At 43.4% G+C, this 17,191-nt stretch overlaps 1 protein-coding gene across 12 annotated transcripts in view; it reads right to left on the reverse strand.

The window, feature by feature from the left end:
• Nucleotides 1–90: 90 nt before the first annotated feature.
• The window catches only part of RFFL (ring finger and FYVE like domain containing E3 ubiquitin protein ligase), a 29,853-nt gene continuing 12,752 nt past the window's right edge, over nt 91–17,191 (reverse strand). For 9 of the 12 annotated variants that reach the window (XM_065036472.1, XM_065036474.1, XM_065036475.1 and 6 more), the window contains 6 exons: nt 12,175–12,365; nt 7,568–7,972; nt 5,705–5,788; nt 5,165–5,372; nt 3,336–3,359; nt 91–2,777 (listed from right to left, as the gene is read on the reverse strand). In XM_065036472.1, the coding sequence (XP_064892544.1) occupies nt 2,596–2,777; nt 3,336–3,359; nt 5,165–5,372; nt 5,705–5,788; nt 7,568–7,972; nt 12,175–12,360 (1,089 nt within the window). In that variant the 5' untranslated portion in view covers nt 12,361–12,365 and the 3' untranslated portion in view covers nt 91–2,595. Of the gene's footprint in view, nt 2,778–3,335; nt 3,360–5,164; nt 5,373–5,704; nt 5,789–7,567; nt 8,035–8,561; nt 8,924–12,174; nt 12,367–15,836; nt 16,191–17,191 lie in introns of those variants that run through there. The other 3 variants (XM_065036471.1, XM_065036470.1, XM_065036479.1) reach the window with 3 other exon arrangements.

The following is a 17,191-nucleotide window of genomic DNA, read 5'->3' on the forward strand; positions in this document are numbered from 1 at the left end:
TATCCCAAGCCTTTTGTGGCTGAAGTTCAGCAGCAGCTGTAGGATCCTTGTTTTATCCTGGCCTGTTGGTAACAGAGTCAAAAAACAAGGTTAACTAAATCACATTTCAACTTTATTATAAAATTATAAACCAAATTTCTGTACCAAAACTAGTAAGTTTAACCATCATAGTACCAAGAGGATTTAATAGAGAATAACATGCCCTTTCAAGTAGAATATTAACTTTTAAAATATTTAAACTATGTACAGTATACATAAAGCACATAAATATTTCCATTTACTTTATTAGCTCAGATCATTATATTCCTTTAGATCATTAATCGGTTTACCTCCAGATTTTGATATTCCCTTTAAAAACAACTCAATCACACCCATAAGGAAAGAATCCCTCATTGCAAGGGAAACTCTGTAGTCAGGGGGGAAAAAAGAGAGTCCTCCCTTCAGAAAGCACATTTTGGAGTCATGGTGGGTATATCTTCTCATTCTGAAAATTCTAGGCATTGCTGTGCGGTTTGATTTATCTGCTGTAGAAAATAAGCCTACCTTCCACAAGTAAAAGTACATCTGTCCACAGGGGAATGATCTTCCTGCTAAATTCCCCAGCCCTGAGCTTATTGAAAACTATGACAACATGAATTTTCACAGTGAATTTACTAAATGAGGCTGTTCAACACTTTGCATGTGTATTCCTGGACCCCTTAAAGAGACCCCTGTGAACCTCTTGAAGAGTAAATACAGTTACTGCTTACCTGCAGGTTGGTTTTTTTAAACATGATGCATTGAATTGTACCAGTACTGTTCTCATGCTGGAAGCTGTTAAACTTTAAGCCAGAGATTAGAGAACAACCTGAACAGGGAGAGAGGTAAAACTTGGTATTTTTCATTCAAGAAACCTCAGCAGCTGTTGCTTTTTTGTGGGGTTCCGAGACCACCTCAATAGTGCAGAGGTTCTGCTGAGTGACTGATTTCTTCAGTTTAAGTGCTTTACTGATTTGCAGAGACCTCCACTCTGTGCCACTTGAGAAGCGAGTTGCTACTCATGCAATATTCCATGTTAAAGATTACACAAGCTTCAGTTGCTGTTAGCATCAATTACTACTCACTGCAAAAGCAGATGGCTTTGGTGATCATTTCTGTAACTGCATTTCCACTACTCCAGAAGTGGACGCTTGTTTTTTATGCTGTTCCTCTGCTGGCTGCTGATCATCCCCCCCAGAAAGGGGAAAGCTGGACAGGAAAAATCCTGCAGGAGAAGGTACTCAACTTCATAACAACTTGAAATAAATACACAGTCTTCCAGTGGCTGAAAACTTAAGGCATCAAGATTCTGAAATGTAGGTGTGTTACCAGCCCAACGGGCTGAACACTTGCGGGTCACAAAGGGAAAAATAGACCAGTTATGCTTTTCTCTAGCAAGGCTATTTGTGAGGGCAGCTGTAAGGGCTCGTAATTGTCATGTATCAGATCACAGAGTCTCCTATTCCCCCCTCACAAGCAGAAAGAGCACAAAATAAATTGCTTTTGATAACCAATCTGAATATAACAGGACTGTACAACTGAGCAAAGAGGAGGAGAAAGGGGAAGCTGTTTACTGAACAGAAGCACCTGCAATGATGATCACTCATCTTGGTGATTCAAGGGAGATCAAGTTTTTCTTTTATGCCTCCCCTCTAAAAGTCAGCTATACTTAAGTATGATTGTGTAGCTATGAAATCTTTACTACTCGAGGTGTTTTCCTCACTAAAGACTTAAGCCTTAGATTTGTAGCTTAATTGAGTGAAGTCAGCTCAGTTTTCAGACAATTGCTGGCAGGTCCTGTAAGGAAGCCTGTGAAGTCAAAGGAATCAACAACAGTCAAACTAGAAGCCTCTATCTCACTGACATGTAAACAGAAAACCACCACCACTCACGGTAAGGCTGCATGGTTCACAGAGTCTCACTCCCCTTCAATTTTTCAATAACACAAAGTTATCTTTAAATGAAATTATACATTTTTCCATAATCGCACTAAGCTAGAATTACGCTTATTCTGAATATGGAAATCAGAGGCTGGCTGCCTGTCCTGCAAGCATAAGAATTTAACATTAAATTAATTAAAAAAAAAAAAAATACAACATCAAACCAACAAGCACTGTAAAATTTTACTCTTTGAAAATAAAGTTGGTGCTGGGTGTACAGCCTAAGCAGCAAAACAAATGTAGCTCTGAGACCCCAGTCCACCTCTGTTTTATTATTCAAGGGAAAATCCAAATGCTCTGCATCTGATCTGTGTGGTAGAAAGCCAAGCATCCGTCTATCCCCAGCGCTAGCGGTTCATGTTATTCTAGAACGTAGGTTGATAACAATTTCTGTGGCTGCTGCTGGCAACAAGCTCTGAGGAGTCCAGGCACTGTGGTGTAAAGCACTATAGTGGGAAGAGCACAGCCAGGCGCGGCTTAAGTAAGAGCAGTTTTCCCCAGGCTTCATCCTTCCCTCAGTTCCACCTTCCAATGGGGTCCGTATGCCAATCTCTGACCTAACGATTCGTAGCGATTTTGACTGTTTCTCTAACAGCAGATGAGGCTTTAAGGCATCACCAGTCTTCCTGACGCACACTTAGGACTTAAAGACGTGGACAGCCCGTATGACGAACTGCCTGCAGATGGGACACTCGCTCATCCGCTTCCCGCACTTAGTACAAGTCACCATGTGGCCACATTCTAGCAGGACACAGTCAATGGGTGCGTCCATGCAGATTTTGCACAGGTTCTCGTCCGTGCCAGGGAGCCCAGCGCCACCTGAGTAAACAGGAGACCACGGTTGGAACTGAGACAAAGAAAGGCACGTTGGTTTTGTGCAACATGTGAGTTCACTTTATCAAGGGGCTTCCCTAATGGAGCTTTGCACACCGGTCTGAAAAAATAATTCCCTTGTGTCTACACTGATGTGGATGTATCTGCTGCATCAACTGGCAAGGAGCACAAAATTTTAACTCTTACACAGTAATTTCTGTTTGATGAAAACAGAAATACCACCAAGATTCTTAGCAATTAGATGAATGAAGCAACAGTGGTCTCATTTCCCAAGTAACGAGAGGAAATGGCCTCACGTTGTGCCAGGGGATGTTTAGATTGGATAACAGGAACAATTTATTGGCAGAAGGGGCTGCTGGGCATTGGAACAGGCTGCCCAGGGCAGTGGTGGAGTCACCATCGCTGGAGGGGTTGAACAGACACAGAGATGAGGTTCTCAGGGATATGGGGTAGTGGTGGGCTTGCCAGTATTAGGTTTATGGTTGGACTTGGTCTTAAGGGTCTTTTCCAATCTAAATGAATCTGACTAAGAATATCACTTACCAGTTTGATCATCAGTGTCAGAAACTGCAACATAAGAAAAAGAGAAAGTTATTTGGTGAGAATAAGAAAAACTGGGAAAAAAACTACTCAAGCAGTGTTAATAAGCAGGAGATGAAAGCCTTGAAGGGACATTACTAAACCAAAACTGCTTTTTCTGATCCACATGCAGAGGTTCAAGATAAATCTCTGATCAGGACAGGTCCAACTGGCAAGAAGCTTTCTCCTCCTGAGCTTACACAATAGCCAACGCCTCACAGAGATCAGCTCCTATCCAAAGTGATGTCTCAGTTTTTAAGACAACTTTGGAATTTATGCAGTGCTTGGCTTGCTACAACTACACCTTCAGTAGCCCCTTGCACCACTTTCTTTGGTGTTTCACAATCCCACCAATACGGTTGAGCAAAGCTGAGACACACAGGCAAGAGTGACTAAGGGAAAAGGATAAATTTTGCCAAAAGCACAAGATACAATGAAAGAATAATATTAAATTATTATATTCAATATTGTACCATTTGTAGAGGACAAAGCTTAGAGAGAGGTGTTTAAGAAAACAGGAGGAAAACTTGTGATGAGGAGAGTCAAACACAGATAACCTGTTGAGCAGCAGGAGCCACCGTCACTGAGCACACACCTGCTCTGAACTGCCCACCTGCTTCTTGGTGGCATTTCCGCACTCGCTTTGCCAGTTCTGAGTCACAGTATCACAGTATGTTTGGGATTGGAAGGGACCTCAAAAGATCATCTAGTCCAATCCCCTGCTGGAGCAGGAACGCCCAGGTGAGGTCGCACAGGAACATGTCCAGGTGGGTTTTGAATGTCTCCAGGGAAGGAGACTCCACAACCTCCCTGGGCAGCCTGTTCCAGTGTCTGTCACCCTCACTGAGAAGAAGTTTTTTCTCAAATTTAAGCAGAACCTCTTGTGTTCCAGTTTGATCCCATTACCCCTTGTCCTATCATTGTTTGCCACTGAGAAGAGCCTGGCTCCATCCTCATGGCACTCACCCTTTATATATTTATAAACATTAATGAGGTCCCCCCTTAGTCTCCTCTTCTCCAAACTAAAGAGACCCAGCTCCCTCAGCCTTTCTTCATAAGTGAGGTGCTCCACTCCCTTAATCATCTTCGTTGCCCTACACTGGACCCTCTCCAGCAGTTCCCTGTCCTTCTGGAACTGAGGGGCCCAGAACTGGACACAATATTCCAGATGTGGTCTCACCAGGGCGGAGTAGAGGGGAAGGAGAACCTCTCTCGATCTACTAGCCACCCCCCTTCTAATACACCCCAGGATGCCATTGGCCTTCCTGGCCACAAGGGCCCAGTGCTGGCTCATGGTCATCCTGTTGTCCACCAGGACCCCCAGGTCCCTTTCCCCTACACTGCTCTCTAATATGTAATTTCCCAACCTATACTGGAACCTGGGGTTGTTCCTGCCCAGATGCAGGACTCTACACTTTCCCTTGTTAAATTTCATTAGGTTATTCCCCGCCCAACTCTCCAACAGGTAAGAGCTCACCCAGCACCTGGTCCCCTGTCTGCAGTGGCACATCAGCTGTTTAATGCAGGGACCAGCACGCCCTGCCACAGCGGTACAGAGCCCCGAGGCAAACAGCGCACAGTTCTCGGTTGTTGCCGCTATGGGAAAGTCACTCCAGAGCTACGATAACGCTCTCCTCTTAAACAAGCGTGATTAGCGGTGAAGAGAGTGTAGTACTTCAACCTGCGTAACACTCCCTCCTTTCTCCTCACTTGCATGAAACAGAAATGTAAGGTAAGTTCTATTTCCTTTCTGTAAAAAAGGAAAACAGGTACATGTTCGCTAAGTTTCTTACCTAGATGTTGAAGGTCTTTCTCTTTATAAAGACGAGTCACCCTCTCTAGCAGCTCCCACTTCTCACAGCAGCCTTTGTAGTTGACAAAGTTGCGAGCAAGAATTTCCTTCAGCTGTCGCACCGAGAGCGCGTTGATGTCTCCAATGCTTGTTAGGTCTGAGAGAGAAGCCTTCCGCCCCTGCACCAGGTTATCTTCCGAGTCGGTAGACTGAAAGGAAGCAAAGGTGGAATGATTCTTGCCCTCAACATCTAGCATTACAATTTAAATCAACTTTTAGCATATTTGGATGTACATGTAACTTTACTCTGTGAATTCCTCCATCTATCAGAAACACAAGTCCTAGGAGGGAAATCAATAATTTCTATTATTATAGTGTCCAAATGACACCAGTCCTTTCTACATGTAGAGGACAAGCTGATGCTAAAGAAAGGGGCTGATTGGGTCTGCTGGTGGTCAGTCTGAATTACTGTTTAGCCACCCGTCTGCAGTAATGGTTCTGTGGTGGCAAATACAGCCCAGAAAACCCAGGACACACAAACCTGCGTCTCCTCCTCTGTTGGTGCTTCTGCTGCATTCTCAACTCCTGTCATATCAACTTGGCTTGGCGGCACATAACCATTTGCCTAGAAGAGGAAACAAAGCTTTCACCAACAGCATCTCTCTTGAGTGTCCAAAGAGAAATAAGCTCTATAGTTCAGCCTAACTGCAAACCCTGCCCGCTGGGAGGACCACGGCAGCGTGAGGTAGAAGCGAGGCACACTCACAGAACGTTTTTCATGTGCAGCCCTTAAAAAAGCAAATAAACTTTAAACAAGTAAAACTTTTTTAACCCAAAGTGTAGCATCTGACCCTTTAATGCCCTGTTTTACTTAAACCCCGAAAGAGGACTTGTACAGCAAGATCCCACTTGATGTTCTGGTGAAGCTGGACCAGGAGACCAAATTTATATATATATATATATATATATTTGTGTGTGTGTGTATATATATATATATACACATATATATATATGCGATCCTTCAAAGTATTGTGGTGTGACATGGTGCATTGTCACATCAAGCATCAGTGCAGGGCTCTGCACAAGACTCCTCTGTAACACAGCTCCAAGTTTACACGTCACCTTCGAACTAACCACATAGAAACCCCTCCTGAGGTGGGTTCCGGACTGGCCAGACAGGAGATACTGAGTGTAGGACCAGCAGCAAGGAAGCTGCAGAATGAGAAGGGGCAGTTGCTCTGAGCACTTAATACAATGAGAGGAAGTGCAGTGTAATTCCCGCCGACCTGTCCTCAGCAGCTCATCCCTCTGTGGTTTCCCTCCTGACACAGGAGGCTGCACTGTCACCATCATGTTGACCTAAGTGGTGACTTGTCAATATTTACAAAACAAGAGAATAACAATAATGATGAAAGAGCCTGAACTGTAGCAGGTTGTCATGCAAGTAGAGACAAGAAGCTGAAATGGATCATGGGGCAGCAAGGGAAGACAGCAGAGCTGAATTTGCTGGTAAAAATCAGAATCGCAATATCCAGAAAACAAAAAGACCTTTTAACAATTTGTAAGAAAATACTGTCGCAGGAAAACTCTTCTTTTGTACTGGATATATCTGCTGAGGAAGCAGAAGGTACGTACACTTGGACAGCTCTGGTCCAGCCCAGTAACAGGACTAGCAGCAGATGTCGAACACTGAGTAAACTTCCCGTATCAGATAGCAGAAAGGCAAACAAAGCAAAGTCAATAAAAAATAATTAAGCTGAAATGCCCCTGACAAGGTTTGTCAGAACTGCAGGGTTTGTCACAAGAAAAGATTTAACAAGCGACTCGGGTTTTGTCTTCTATTAGAGCGCAGAAGACACCAAAAACCTCACCCACACAAGATGGATCTGCACCAGCACGGCCATCGAGTACCAGAGGAACCGGGCACAGGAGCATCTAGTGGCAATGGCGAGTGACCAGATCACCAGAGCAAACATTCTCAGAATAGTGATATTCTTCTCAGAGCCAACGTTCAATATATTCAGCACTGCCCACCAAATTAAATTCCACTAGTGTAGAAAGGGAATGGCACACCAGAGTTGGTGACAGACAGCAAGTCAGAGTTCTACACACAAGTCAGCGTAAAATAACTCATTTTACTTTCCTAATTATTCTGTAAGAGAGCGTGAGGTCCTCATTCCAAAATTAAACACAAGCCTGAGAAGTGCGTGTATAAAATGCAACTGAAGTGTTTTGTCATCTGTCATTATTTTGTCATCAAGAAGCCCTCCTTTCTTTTTAAGTGGGCATCTTTAACATTTTTGGCACATTATCTACTTGGAAAACGTCACACAACATCTTAGTATTTAATCCAAAAATGGAGACGAATGAGTTTGTAGAGGATGCTTCTGGCTGGAGACCATACCTGCTGATGTTCCTGAGCTAGTGAACTTGAGATGGGATCTGCAGACACTGGAGATGCATCAGGTGAGGTAGAAGATGCTATGCTGGTTGGTGGAAGAATCACAAAGTCTTGCTGTCCAGAGGCACTAGTATTAAATGGATTTGTTCTTATCTGATCTTCCTCGGTAATTATAGGCTGCTGACCAAGAATCAGAAATACCAGGTCCTCCTTTTCACGACACAACTCTGTGGAAATCTCACGGAGTGCCAAATAGTCTCGCAGATCCTTCACCTTCATCTTGATCAGCTCCTCCCGCTGAAAAGCCGTGGCTCGGAACCGCTGGCACAGGTGGCAGAGCAGGGGACCGCCTTCGGGCTGGCTGGAGCAGGACGTGCAAAAGTTCTTCTTACAGTCCAGGCAGATGTGCTGGGGAAGAGAAGGGAACAGGATCAAACCGATCCACACACCCTGTGACATCTCTCTACCACCTGGAAGCCAAAGTAAGTATTATAATCATTATAATAATAGCCTCTGTTAAAGCATAATCAAAGCCTTCTGATTGATGAAAAGGTAACAAGTGTGTTACTCATGCTCCTGGATGAGGAAAAGGATTGAGCCCATGGGCAGGTCACTAGATGCCTTACAGTTCTTAGAAAAGCTCTCCATTCACCCAGAGTGAAATCCTGGATTCCTAAACAAGTCTCTCAAATGACAGGAGTTTTCTGCACCTTATTCCAGACCTGTTCATCCAGTTTAAACCACAGATTAAATCAGGAGATATCTAAGAGGCAGCAGACTTTGAAGTAAATTACAGCAAGCTGTGCATTGCTTTATAAAACAACTGAATGAAAGCTCGAGCATTGGAGGGAACTACTTAAAAACATTTCTCTATTGCATAAATGTGATACTTGCTACAAGCAACTCCCCCCTGCTTTTTTTTTCTGCTTCAGTTTGTTACAATCACTAAACAAATCTATTTTTCACCATAAGAGGAAAAGGAAACAGCAAGGCTTACCGTGTCTGACAGACATCAAAGAATTCAACATTTATTTATGTGTCAAAAATAGCCAGCTTATTTGGAAAATAACATGCATGCTATGTGCCAGTCAGATGCTAGACAGAAAGTGTTGGAAGTTTTGGAAATATTAGGCCCCAGATGCTTATAAACTTTACAGATTGACCGCTGTTTTTCACTTTTTGTATTTTTTACTGTTGCAGTCTCATCACTCAGGGCTCCATTTTCAGAAGTTCCAAGCACTCACAGTCCATGTTGACTTCTGCAGAAACTTGACTGTTCAACACTTTGGAAAGTCAAATTCTACATTTTCCAATAGGAATAGCAGCACAACAGCCACATTATGCACCTTTTATAGAGTCCTGAGGGGAGAAAGAACTGGTTTGAGTGCTGGTTAAAACAACGCCAATTCACACTTTCAGAGAAGACACGTTTCTATGAAATCCTGACGTCCTGACCCATGCAGAGCTACGCCAGGAACAGTGCATAGAATGGGAGAAGAAATGAATACAAAAACGGAACCAAACAGAAAGCTTCATGAATTGCTTCTAGTGAACAGAGAACATTTTTAACTTCACAGCTCAAAGAAAGCAGAGCTTTCTCACGTTTTAAAAGGTATAAATATACTACTTGCTTACCTAAGCTCCTTCTGATCCCCTGTACAGCCTGGCAGCCCCACTGCCCCCCCACCCCCTCACAGTTACAACTGACAGACTTCTCAATTAGACCCGGGAATACGCTTATAATGAGAGTTAGTGGAAAAAAAAACCCAATTTCCTGCCTAAGCATTTTAAGGCATGGAAGTTTCTACCACAGAGAGAATCTCTGGTCATGCAAATTTGAAACCTCATCTCAAAATTGCCGTTTGGGGCTCTGCCAAGTCCAAGTGACTTTCATCAGTCACAAAGCAAGACAGGAAGGGCAATTTCCGCACACCATCCAGTTTTGATAAGTTCTCCTTCACTTGGTTATTATAAAAACCATTAGCATGTCACTGACTTACTTTCTTTGACCCTACGATTGCAGGCAGAAGCCACTTTCTCGGGAAATTTTCAGGGCAGAGACAGGAACAAACACTCCAAAAAGGCAAAGGAATGGAAAATAACCCTGTTTACAGGACTTTCTCTCTCTCAATCACCCATCTCCGACTGGGGAACAACCAGAAGAGCTGTGGAAAATTAAAACAAAATAAACCCCAAACAGCTGGGCTTTAGTCTCTGCAAAGTGCCAACTGGCGCCCAGGGGAACGACTCCACGGCCAAGGACCTTCCAGCCAGAAAGCCCCTACTTGAGTATTTACACATTTCGATATCACATAAACAAGCACTGGACAAGGGCTGCGTTATCCAGCATGGGTTTTGCAAGCAATTAACAGTAATAACACGAGTCTGCCTTAGTTATCAAATGATACATTTGAGAAGTCAAAACCAAGCATGTCTCTGGCTTATCAGTTCACCACAAGGATTCATCTTCAGAGCAAAAAAATTCCCCAGCCTGTATCTGAGCATCAAGTATTTAAACATGCACAGAAGCCGTTTGCTGCGTCTCAGTATTTAAGCAGCTTTTACAGCTTCAATATATTTGCTGAACTCCGACTGAAAGGGCAATGACTGAAGACACCGATCTCTGCAGGAGGATTAGTTTCAAATGTTGTTGTAAATTAAAACCTGTTACTAAAAGGTCAAACTGCTTGTGAATGATGCTTACTGACTGGCAGCACCATTGCAGGATGGTCAAACAGAAGTGAAACCCCAAGTCTGTCCAGAAGCTGTTCTGGTTGTTTGCTCTAACAGCTCATCTCCCACAGATACCAGCACGGGGCTTTGATACACTTGGCTCTCCATGCGCAGGAGAAAACAAAGAAATGCCAACATTCAAGCTTTCACCACAGCTACTGTTGTTCAGGGTGTTTGGTTTTGTTTTGTCTTGGTTTTTTAATCTTACACTCTAGTTTGCCAGGAGCTTTTGTCTGTAAGGATGAAAAGAAAAGCATCTTCCTGAAAATGTCAGCCAGTTTAAGGCACTGAAATCAGAAAATGGGGAAGGAAGAACAACCCATCTCTACCAAGAACGCTGCCATCGCTTTCTGGCAGCGGAGAGGGGAATGAAGAATGCTTGGTTAAAATTTAAAAATTCTGTGGAATCCGTTTGCTGCAAAAAAAACAAGATCAAAAAGTCATCTCAGAGAAGGAAAACAAAAATCTCAGAGTTTTGCTACCATCATTAAATTTTACATGCTTTGACAGTTAAAAACATCTTATAAATATATGCTCCATTCAAACCTTCCCTACCCTAATCCTTTTAGTAGGTGCCATGGTATATGAAAAATAAATTACAATTATGATAAAAGATCAAGTACTTAAGATACCAACATTCTGCTTTTTGGGTTCTTTCTTGTTGTTGTTTGGTTAGTTGGGTTTTTTTAAAAGCAATCTAGGTTATTCTTATGGTCACCAGTGCGGAAGGAATTCATTTTCATGTATCGTACTCCAGTACAAACATTAACTGGAGACTAGAGCTCAAAGGTACTGCCTCTCTTGGGACAAAATGCAGAGTTTTTGGTGCTCTCGTTGCAGCAAAGTGAGATTTCATACACTTCCTGGTCCGTGTCAACAGAATTAAGGAATTAATATGGCTTACAAACATGTCAGTGTTTTAAAAGTTCTGTACTCGGTTCTTTAACCCAAATTCCCTTCTGGAGAGCCAGGACCAATGGATGATCTGTCAGACCTCCCCGCAGCTGCCCAAGCTGTGGAGTCACCTCGCTCAAGGCAGCCCCAGAGGCTTCTGCTCAGTCCTGTGGTGGCAGAAGGAAGGTTTAGGAGCCTCCTTTCACAAAACAATATTAACCTCAAACTCATTGATAGTCTGCACTGAATGGCAGAGACAGGCACACATTGTGCTCAGCTGCCCCCGCTACACCGACAGCCAAGTCCTGCAGAAAACCAGGGAACTCTGCTGGGGGCAGAAACATCTGAAATCGCCTCAGCAGATCCTCTACAATTTCATCACCAAAGCTTTACCTACGCCCAATCAATCAGCATGTTTTCACATATGTGGAGCGGTGCTGACGACTCTTATCCAAGGCACTGCTTTGAAAACAGTTTATATTAGAACATATATTTCATTAGATACCAGGAAAAATGGGACCATCGTTCTAGCACTGCTACTGTATAATCCATCCCTAGCTGGTTTCATTTCTTCAGCAACTTTACACACACTCTCAATAAACTTTACAGCTGTTCAGCTTGAGCAACAATAGTTTGGAAAATAGATATGTCCCTTCATTGAAAGCACCAACAGATGACTAAACTTCTTGCCACATTTTTTTAGGGCATTAGTGTTTTTATGTTCAAGTTAATGCTCCTTTAAGTGATGATAGGCAGTTTGGCTTTCTTCTTTCAGTGCCTGAGAAAGCCAAGTCTACCAAAGGTTAACTACCACATTCCTAGTCATCTTTAACTATATCTGCTAATTGCGAAAGAACGATGGAAGAGACAGACGCACAGGCAAGCTGTCTTTCCCCATATGGTAAATCCGCCTCTAACGTACGCCCATTTCTCTTTGAATTGGCTCTTTGGGACTGAATGGGAGGCAGACGCTTGCGACTCACCTTGGCGGTGGAGCTGTCGAAGGGCAGCCCGCAGGCTTTGCAGCTCTGCTCAGCCGCCGTGGGGGACGGGAAGGAGCTGTACCCGGGGTTGGAATAGGCTTGGGGTCGGGCTCCCGACGACGGCTGCGGCTCCATCTCTTCGGGTGAGCCATCCAGACACAGCCAGTTACAGCAGCTCGCCCACATAGTAACTGCAAGCGGGAAAGATACACGTTAGAAATTATACAGGAAACAAATCATCAACTGAAGTGAAACAAAGCATAAAATACGTATTAGAATTTCCCACCATTGATTAATTTTTGACCGTGTCTTTGTAAGTTTTGATCTTTCCTCTAACTTACAAGCACGTGCAAAAACCACACACGCGGTCCAGCACCATATGACTCCGGTGAGAAAGGACAAATAAAGTTCAGGAGAGTCATTAGGGGCATTTCTTCAAGTTCACAGCTTACAGCAAAGATAAGACAAATGTTATGTTCCAGTTGGCTATGTAAGAGTCTATGATCAAGTTTGCTGTACCAGGCTGTCTCTATTCCACGTAAACCATAATACACTGACTTTGTTTTTTGTGCATTGCGAAAAGCAAACAGAAGCTCAAATTATTTCTCATACATTATTTAAATAAAACCAGCAGCAAGATCACAGATGGCTTTTCTTCAATTTCACTCTAAATCTCTCTGCTGATTTGCAGCTACAAATCTAAAAGGACAAAGGAAAAGACAAGGACACTAGAGCCACTTATTTAACATATGCCAGTTCTCAACTGAATTTGCAGCATTACAAGGCTAAATCATCACACAGCAAGCAAATATCAGTAACTTAAAAATCAAATATTAGCTTTCAGTAACTTACTTGGGAAAACAATGGCACCTGAGCCACAATCACTTTGTTTATTTTCTTTTGCAAGCTAAATAACATACATATGTATACACTTACCTAAAATCCTAACAGTCCAGTGCAAAATGCATAGGTTTGGAGTCTTCTAAGACCTCCCAAGCAGAAGTATTCCAGAAATACACCGCTATAAACTTGCTTTTGGGAGTTTACAAAGAAAACTGAATTCATGTGAGCAATCAGTATCTAGAGCACACACCATGTGTCATCACTTACTGGTCAACAGAACACAAACTGAACACAAACTGCTTCCTCTGCATTTCTCCATTCACACTGTGGTTCCTGGACTGTGTTTCTTTCATGTCTTAAAAATCGGGTCCATCACTGATAGTTTTAGACCGCTCGATTTTATCAGCTTCTGGAAATAAACCACCTCTCAGCTACACAGCCAGGTCATTTCTTTCGCCTCAGGAAGCTTTGCCACTGTAAAACTCCACGTTCCCAAGGGAAGGGGGCTGGCGCGAGTCCTAAAGCTTATTTGGTATCATATCCTAACACACTGTTCTGTTGAATTCTTTTTTAAAGCTGGGTTAAGCCTTTTGGGTTGATGTACTTGAATTGGGAAGCCTTTGTAGTCTGGTGCTGTTCCAGCCTCTGTAGCTTTAGTGGCATCTTTAATCCTTTCAAAACGCGGCTGAATTGGGCTCGTCAAAGCCAGCGCTGTCGCGGCAGTGGACACATGCCTTTCAGATTCACAATGGGGAGCTGCCTGGTGAACTCTGCCCTGCAGCCTCAGCGCATTTGAATGTTTAAGTGAAAATCTACAGATTCATTACATGATGAATCAGTGACACAATTCTTGGTGTCACTGATGTGCAAAATGCTGTAAATTGCACTTAGGCTGGCAACTAGATCTTAATCAATACATGGAATTGTTCCATAAACAGAAATAATGTATCATTCAATCGTAACACATACTTCAGATATCATACATAAAAGAAACAATGACTCTTTCTGCACATTAATTTTCGAGCTATCGGTCCCACTCGGAAGTTAACACATCCTTTCTGGGGCAAAAATACTAAATTTCTGTTTTAAACTGCGGAGGTTTAATTTGTCCCTAGGAACTGCAAACCTAAACAACACGAAAGCTGCACAGTCAACCAAGTGTTCACAACCCCCGCGGCAGTGAAACCTGCGTCCATAGTGACGTTCCCTTCCCGCTTCAAGGACCCCTGCAAACCGAAGGCCACCCACGGTAACAGAACACACAAACGCTACCGCCTGCCCCAAGAACTCTGTTTTCCTAAAAAAAGACAGCCCACTAATTCACTCTGGAACATTGCAACATGTCAAACACTGGGAAATAAAACACAAAGGAGTGCACAAACCAGGATAAAATAAGACAGAACTCAGCATTCAGCTGGAGTTGCAGTTCTCTGTAATTGCCAGGAAATGAAAAGGTTGACAAAAGGCTCAGATGTTACTTTAGAAGAACCTTAATCCTACTCAACTACTAAAGCACAGAAGGGAAATGTCCATAAACAAACAACTAGTGACCACCAGGACTGTCCCCTGATAGGTAACATTTTTCCAAAGATCTTTCCCATCTTCAAGAGAAAGAAGCACATGGAAACACAACAGCCATTCCAACAACACAGACATTACTGCAGCCTGGAACGGTGTATGTCAGGGTTTAATTATCTAAGGACCTCTACACAGAGGAGTAAGTCTATGGTAGGGCTGCTCCAAGTGCAAGGAAAGGAGCTCACAAATGTTTCTACCTCTGCCCATGCAGTGGCCATCAGCTTTACATCTCAGTCAGCATCACCGCAACTCATTTGGTAGATATCTGATCCTGTTTCCAGATTGCCAGAAGACCCAAATGGCTGAAAAGCAAGAATTACACTGTTGATGGCTGGAACATGCAGCAGATGCTCCGTGGGAACCTAATATGCTGCCACGAATTAGATGAAGCTTTGCTAACTGGCAGCTGTGCTACCAAGCAATGCTACCGAGACTTATGATGCTGAAATGTCTCTGTGCTGTCTACAGCTGCACTAAGACAACAAGAAATGCAGGTAAAATTCAGCAGCTGCTCCAAGAGGGATTTTTCCTTCATTCTGTACAGTACCAGTTTTAGAGCAGAGGAAATAAGCTCGGCCAGTGGGAGAGAACTGGTAGGGGCAAGCAGAATTCCCCAGTGAAATTCCAGGATGGCAGTTTCCTGGCTCTCTCCACAATGTTTTGCTACAGCCTAATTATTCCCTTATTTATTTTGGTACCCATTCAGAGGATGTAGTCAGCACCATCTAGAAAACAATAATTTCCATAAGCAATGCTTTGATGGCTGGGTTGTTGGTACAGATGTGGCAGAATTTGAGCAGAGTAACAACAAAGCAGAGCCCTGTGTAAAACCTGCCACTCCTCTGCACATGAATGGTGAGGAGCTCCCCAGTTACACTGAAGTGACAAACACCCAGCCAAAAACGTTACCAACAGAAAGAGCTACCTTTTTGTTGTGCTCCAAGGCTTGGTAAACACTGACAATAACCTGACTAGTATTAACATGTCGGTTTTGAGAAGTCAACCACACCATAGACTCCAGGAATTTTCAAGCAACTTCTTGAATAGATGTTGACTTACTGGCATGACTAACGTTACAGGCATTACTGATAGCAGCGGTCTTCGTTATTCTTGGACACGATGCTCATAGTGGCCAGTGGGAGCCACAGAAAACAACTGTTTTAACTACACAGCTGAGTTTTGGGAGACTGAAATCTACATGGCAGGTGCCCAGCAGATGACTTTTGGGAGCCAAAAAGTACCTGCCCTAGATGCTGACTGTGTGGTGTGCCCGGAGCATCGGCGAGAGCAAAGGGAGCAGGAGCTTCTGCAAGGGCAGTAGTGCAGCATCAAACAGTCCGTCCTGGACCCGCAAACACATCCACCCACGTGGCAATCATCGTGCTCTGCTTGGTTATGGGGAGGGGGATTGTTTTATCTTCTTTCTTCGGTTTCTTTAAGGAAAAGCCAGAAGAAATCCCATAAATATTGGATGAGGCTGGGAGCTGCTTGCCATGGTGTGTGGGCAATGCGGTACCAGCGCTCTATCGTGCTCTGCTGAACTTCGTTTTTCTTTGTTTTCCAGTATGAAGCTGTGAAAGCCATTACTCTCTTCACTGATTTGAAACAGAAGAGTGACATTCATTTCACCACCTGTTCGTTAACATGTTCTACACATTACCATGAGTTTTGTAGAAATTTACAGGCATGATTTAATTCCAAAGGAAATACCAGTGATGTCAAAAGTTTTCCTCCCATACACTGCTGAAGACAGTATTCATAATGCAAGCCTGGACTTTTATACTTTCCATCTTCATTAAAAAAAAGCATCTGAACTCAGGTTCTCACTACATATGCAATATTAATGGCATAATCTTGCTGGCTGGAGTATCAGAGATCATTGTCTACATACAAGATTTATTACACATGCTTTGTGGATTTTCTGTCACAGGGTAGGCTTTGGCTATATAGGAAAACCGTGGTTTATGCTTGAATATAGAATTTCCCTTTATTTTCCTAAGAGTGCAAAAAATAAGGGACTAGAAAAAGCAAAAGGAACATCTCTTAGAATAATTGAGCTTTTGGCTCTGTATAAATAAAGCTCTTGATGACTGTCCGGCTTCCCCTTTTCGTGACTGCTCAGGAATTTGGGGGCTGGAATGCAGTAGCACCAACACACTTGAGTTGAGGGATCAAAGTGAACTGAGCTCCCACAGGCAGCTGATTTTGCTCCCACACGAGAAGAAGCCACAGCAACAAGTCCTCGTCCCCCTCCCGAGAGGCCACTGGCCCCTGGAACACCAGGGCTGATGACCCCTGAGGCTACTGCGCCTGGAGAAGAGTGCCAAAAAGGGAAGGAGACGCAAGACAAACAACAGCTTTGTTAGGGCATGCTTCCTCATAATAACGTTTGCTCATTAGCCCTATTAGCTGCCCTCACACCTCCTAATTTAGAGGAAGACTGTTCACCACTGTGAGTTTCTTTTCTGTTAGCTCACTGAACCATCAAGCTCCTCTTCCCATCTCATTCAAGACACCATCCTCCTTGACTGCCTTCTTACTGCCTTTCTGAGCCCCGCTAGGACCTTGAATTAGCTTCCCCCATCTCTCAGGGATT

The sequence above is a fragment of the Columba livia genome, chromosome 20 (assembly GCF_036013475.1).
Source record: "Columba livia isolate bColLiv1 breed racing homer chromosome 20, bColLiv1.pat.W.v2, whole genome shotgun sequence".
Lineage (NCBI taxonomy): Eukaryota > Metazoa > Chordata > Aves > Columbiformes > Columbidae > Columba > Columba livia.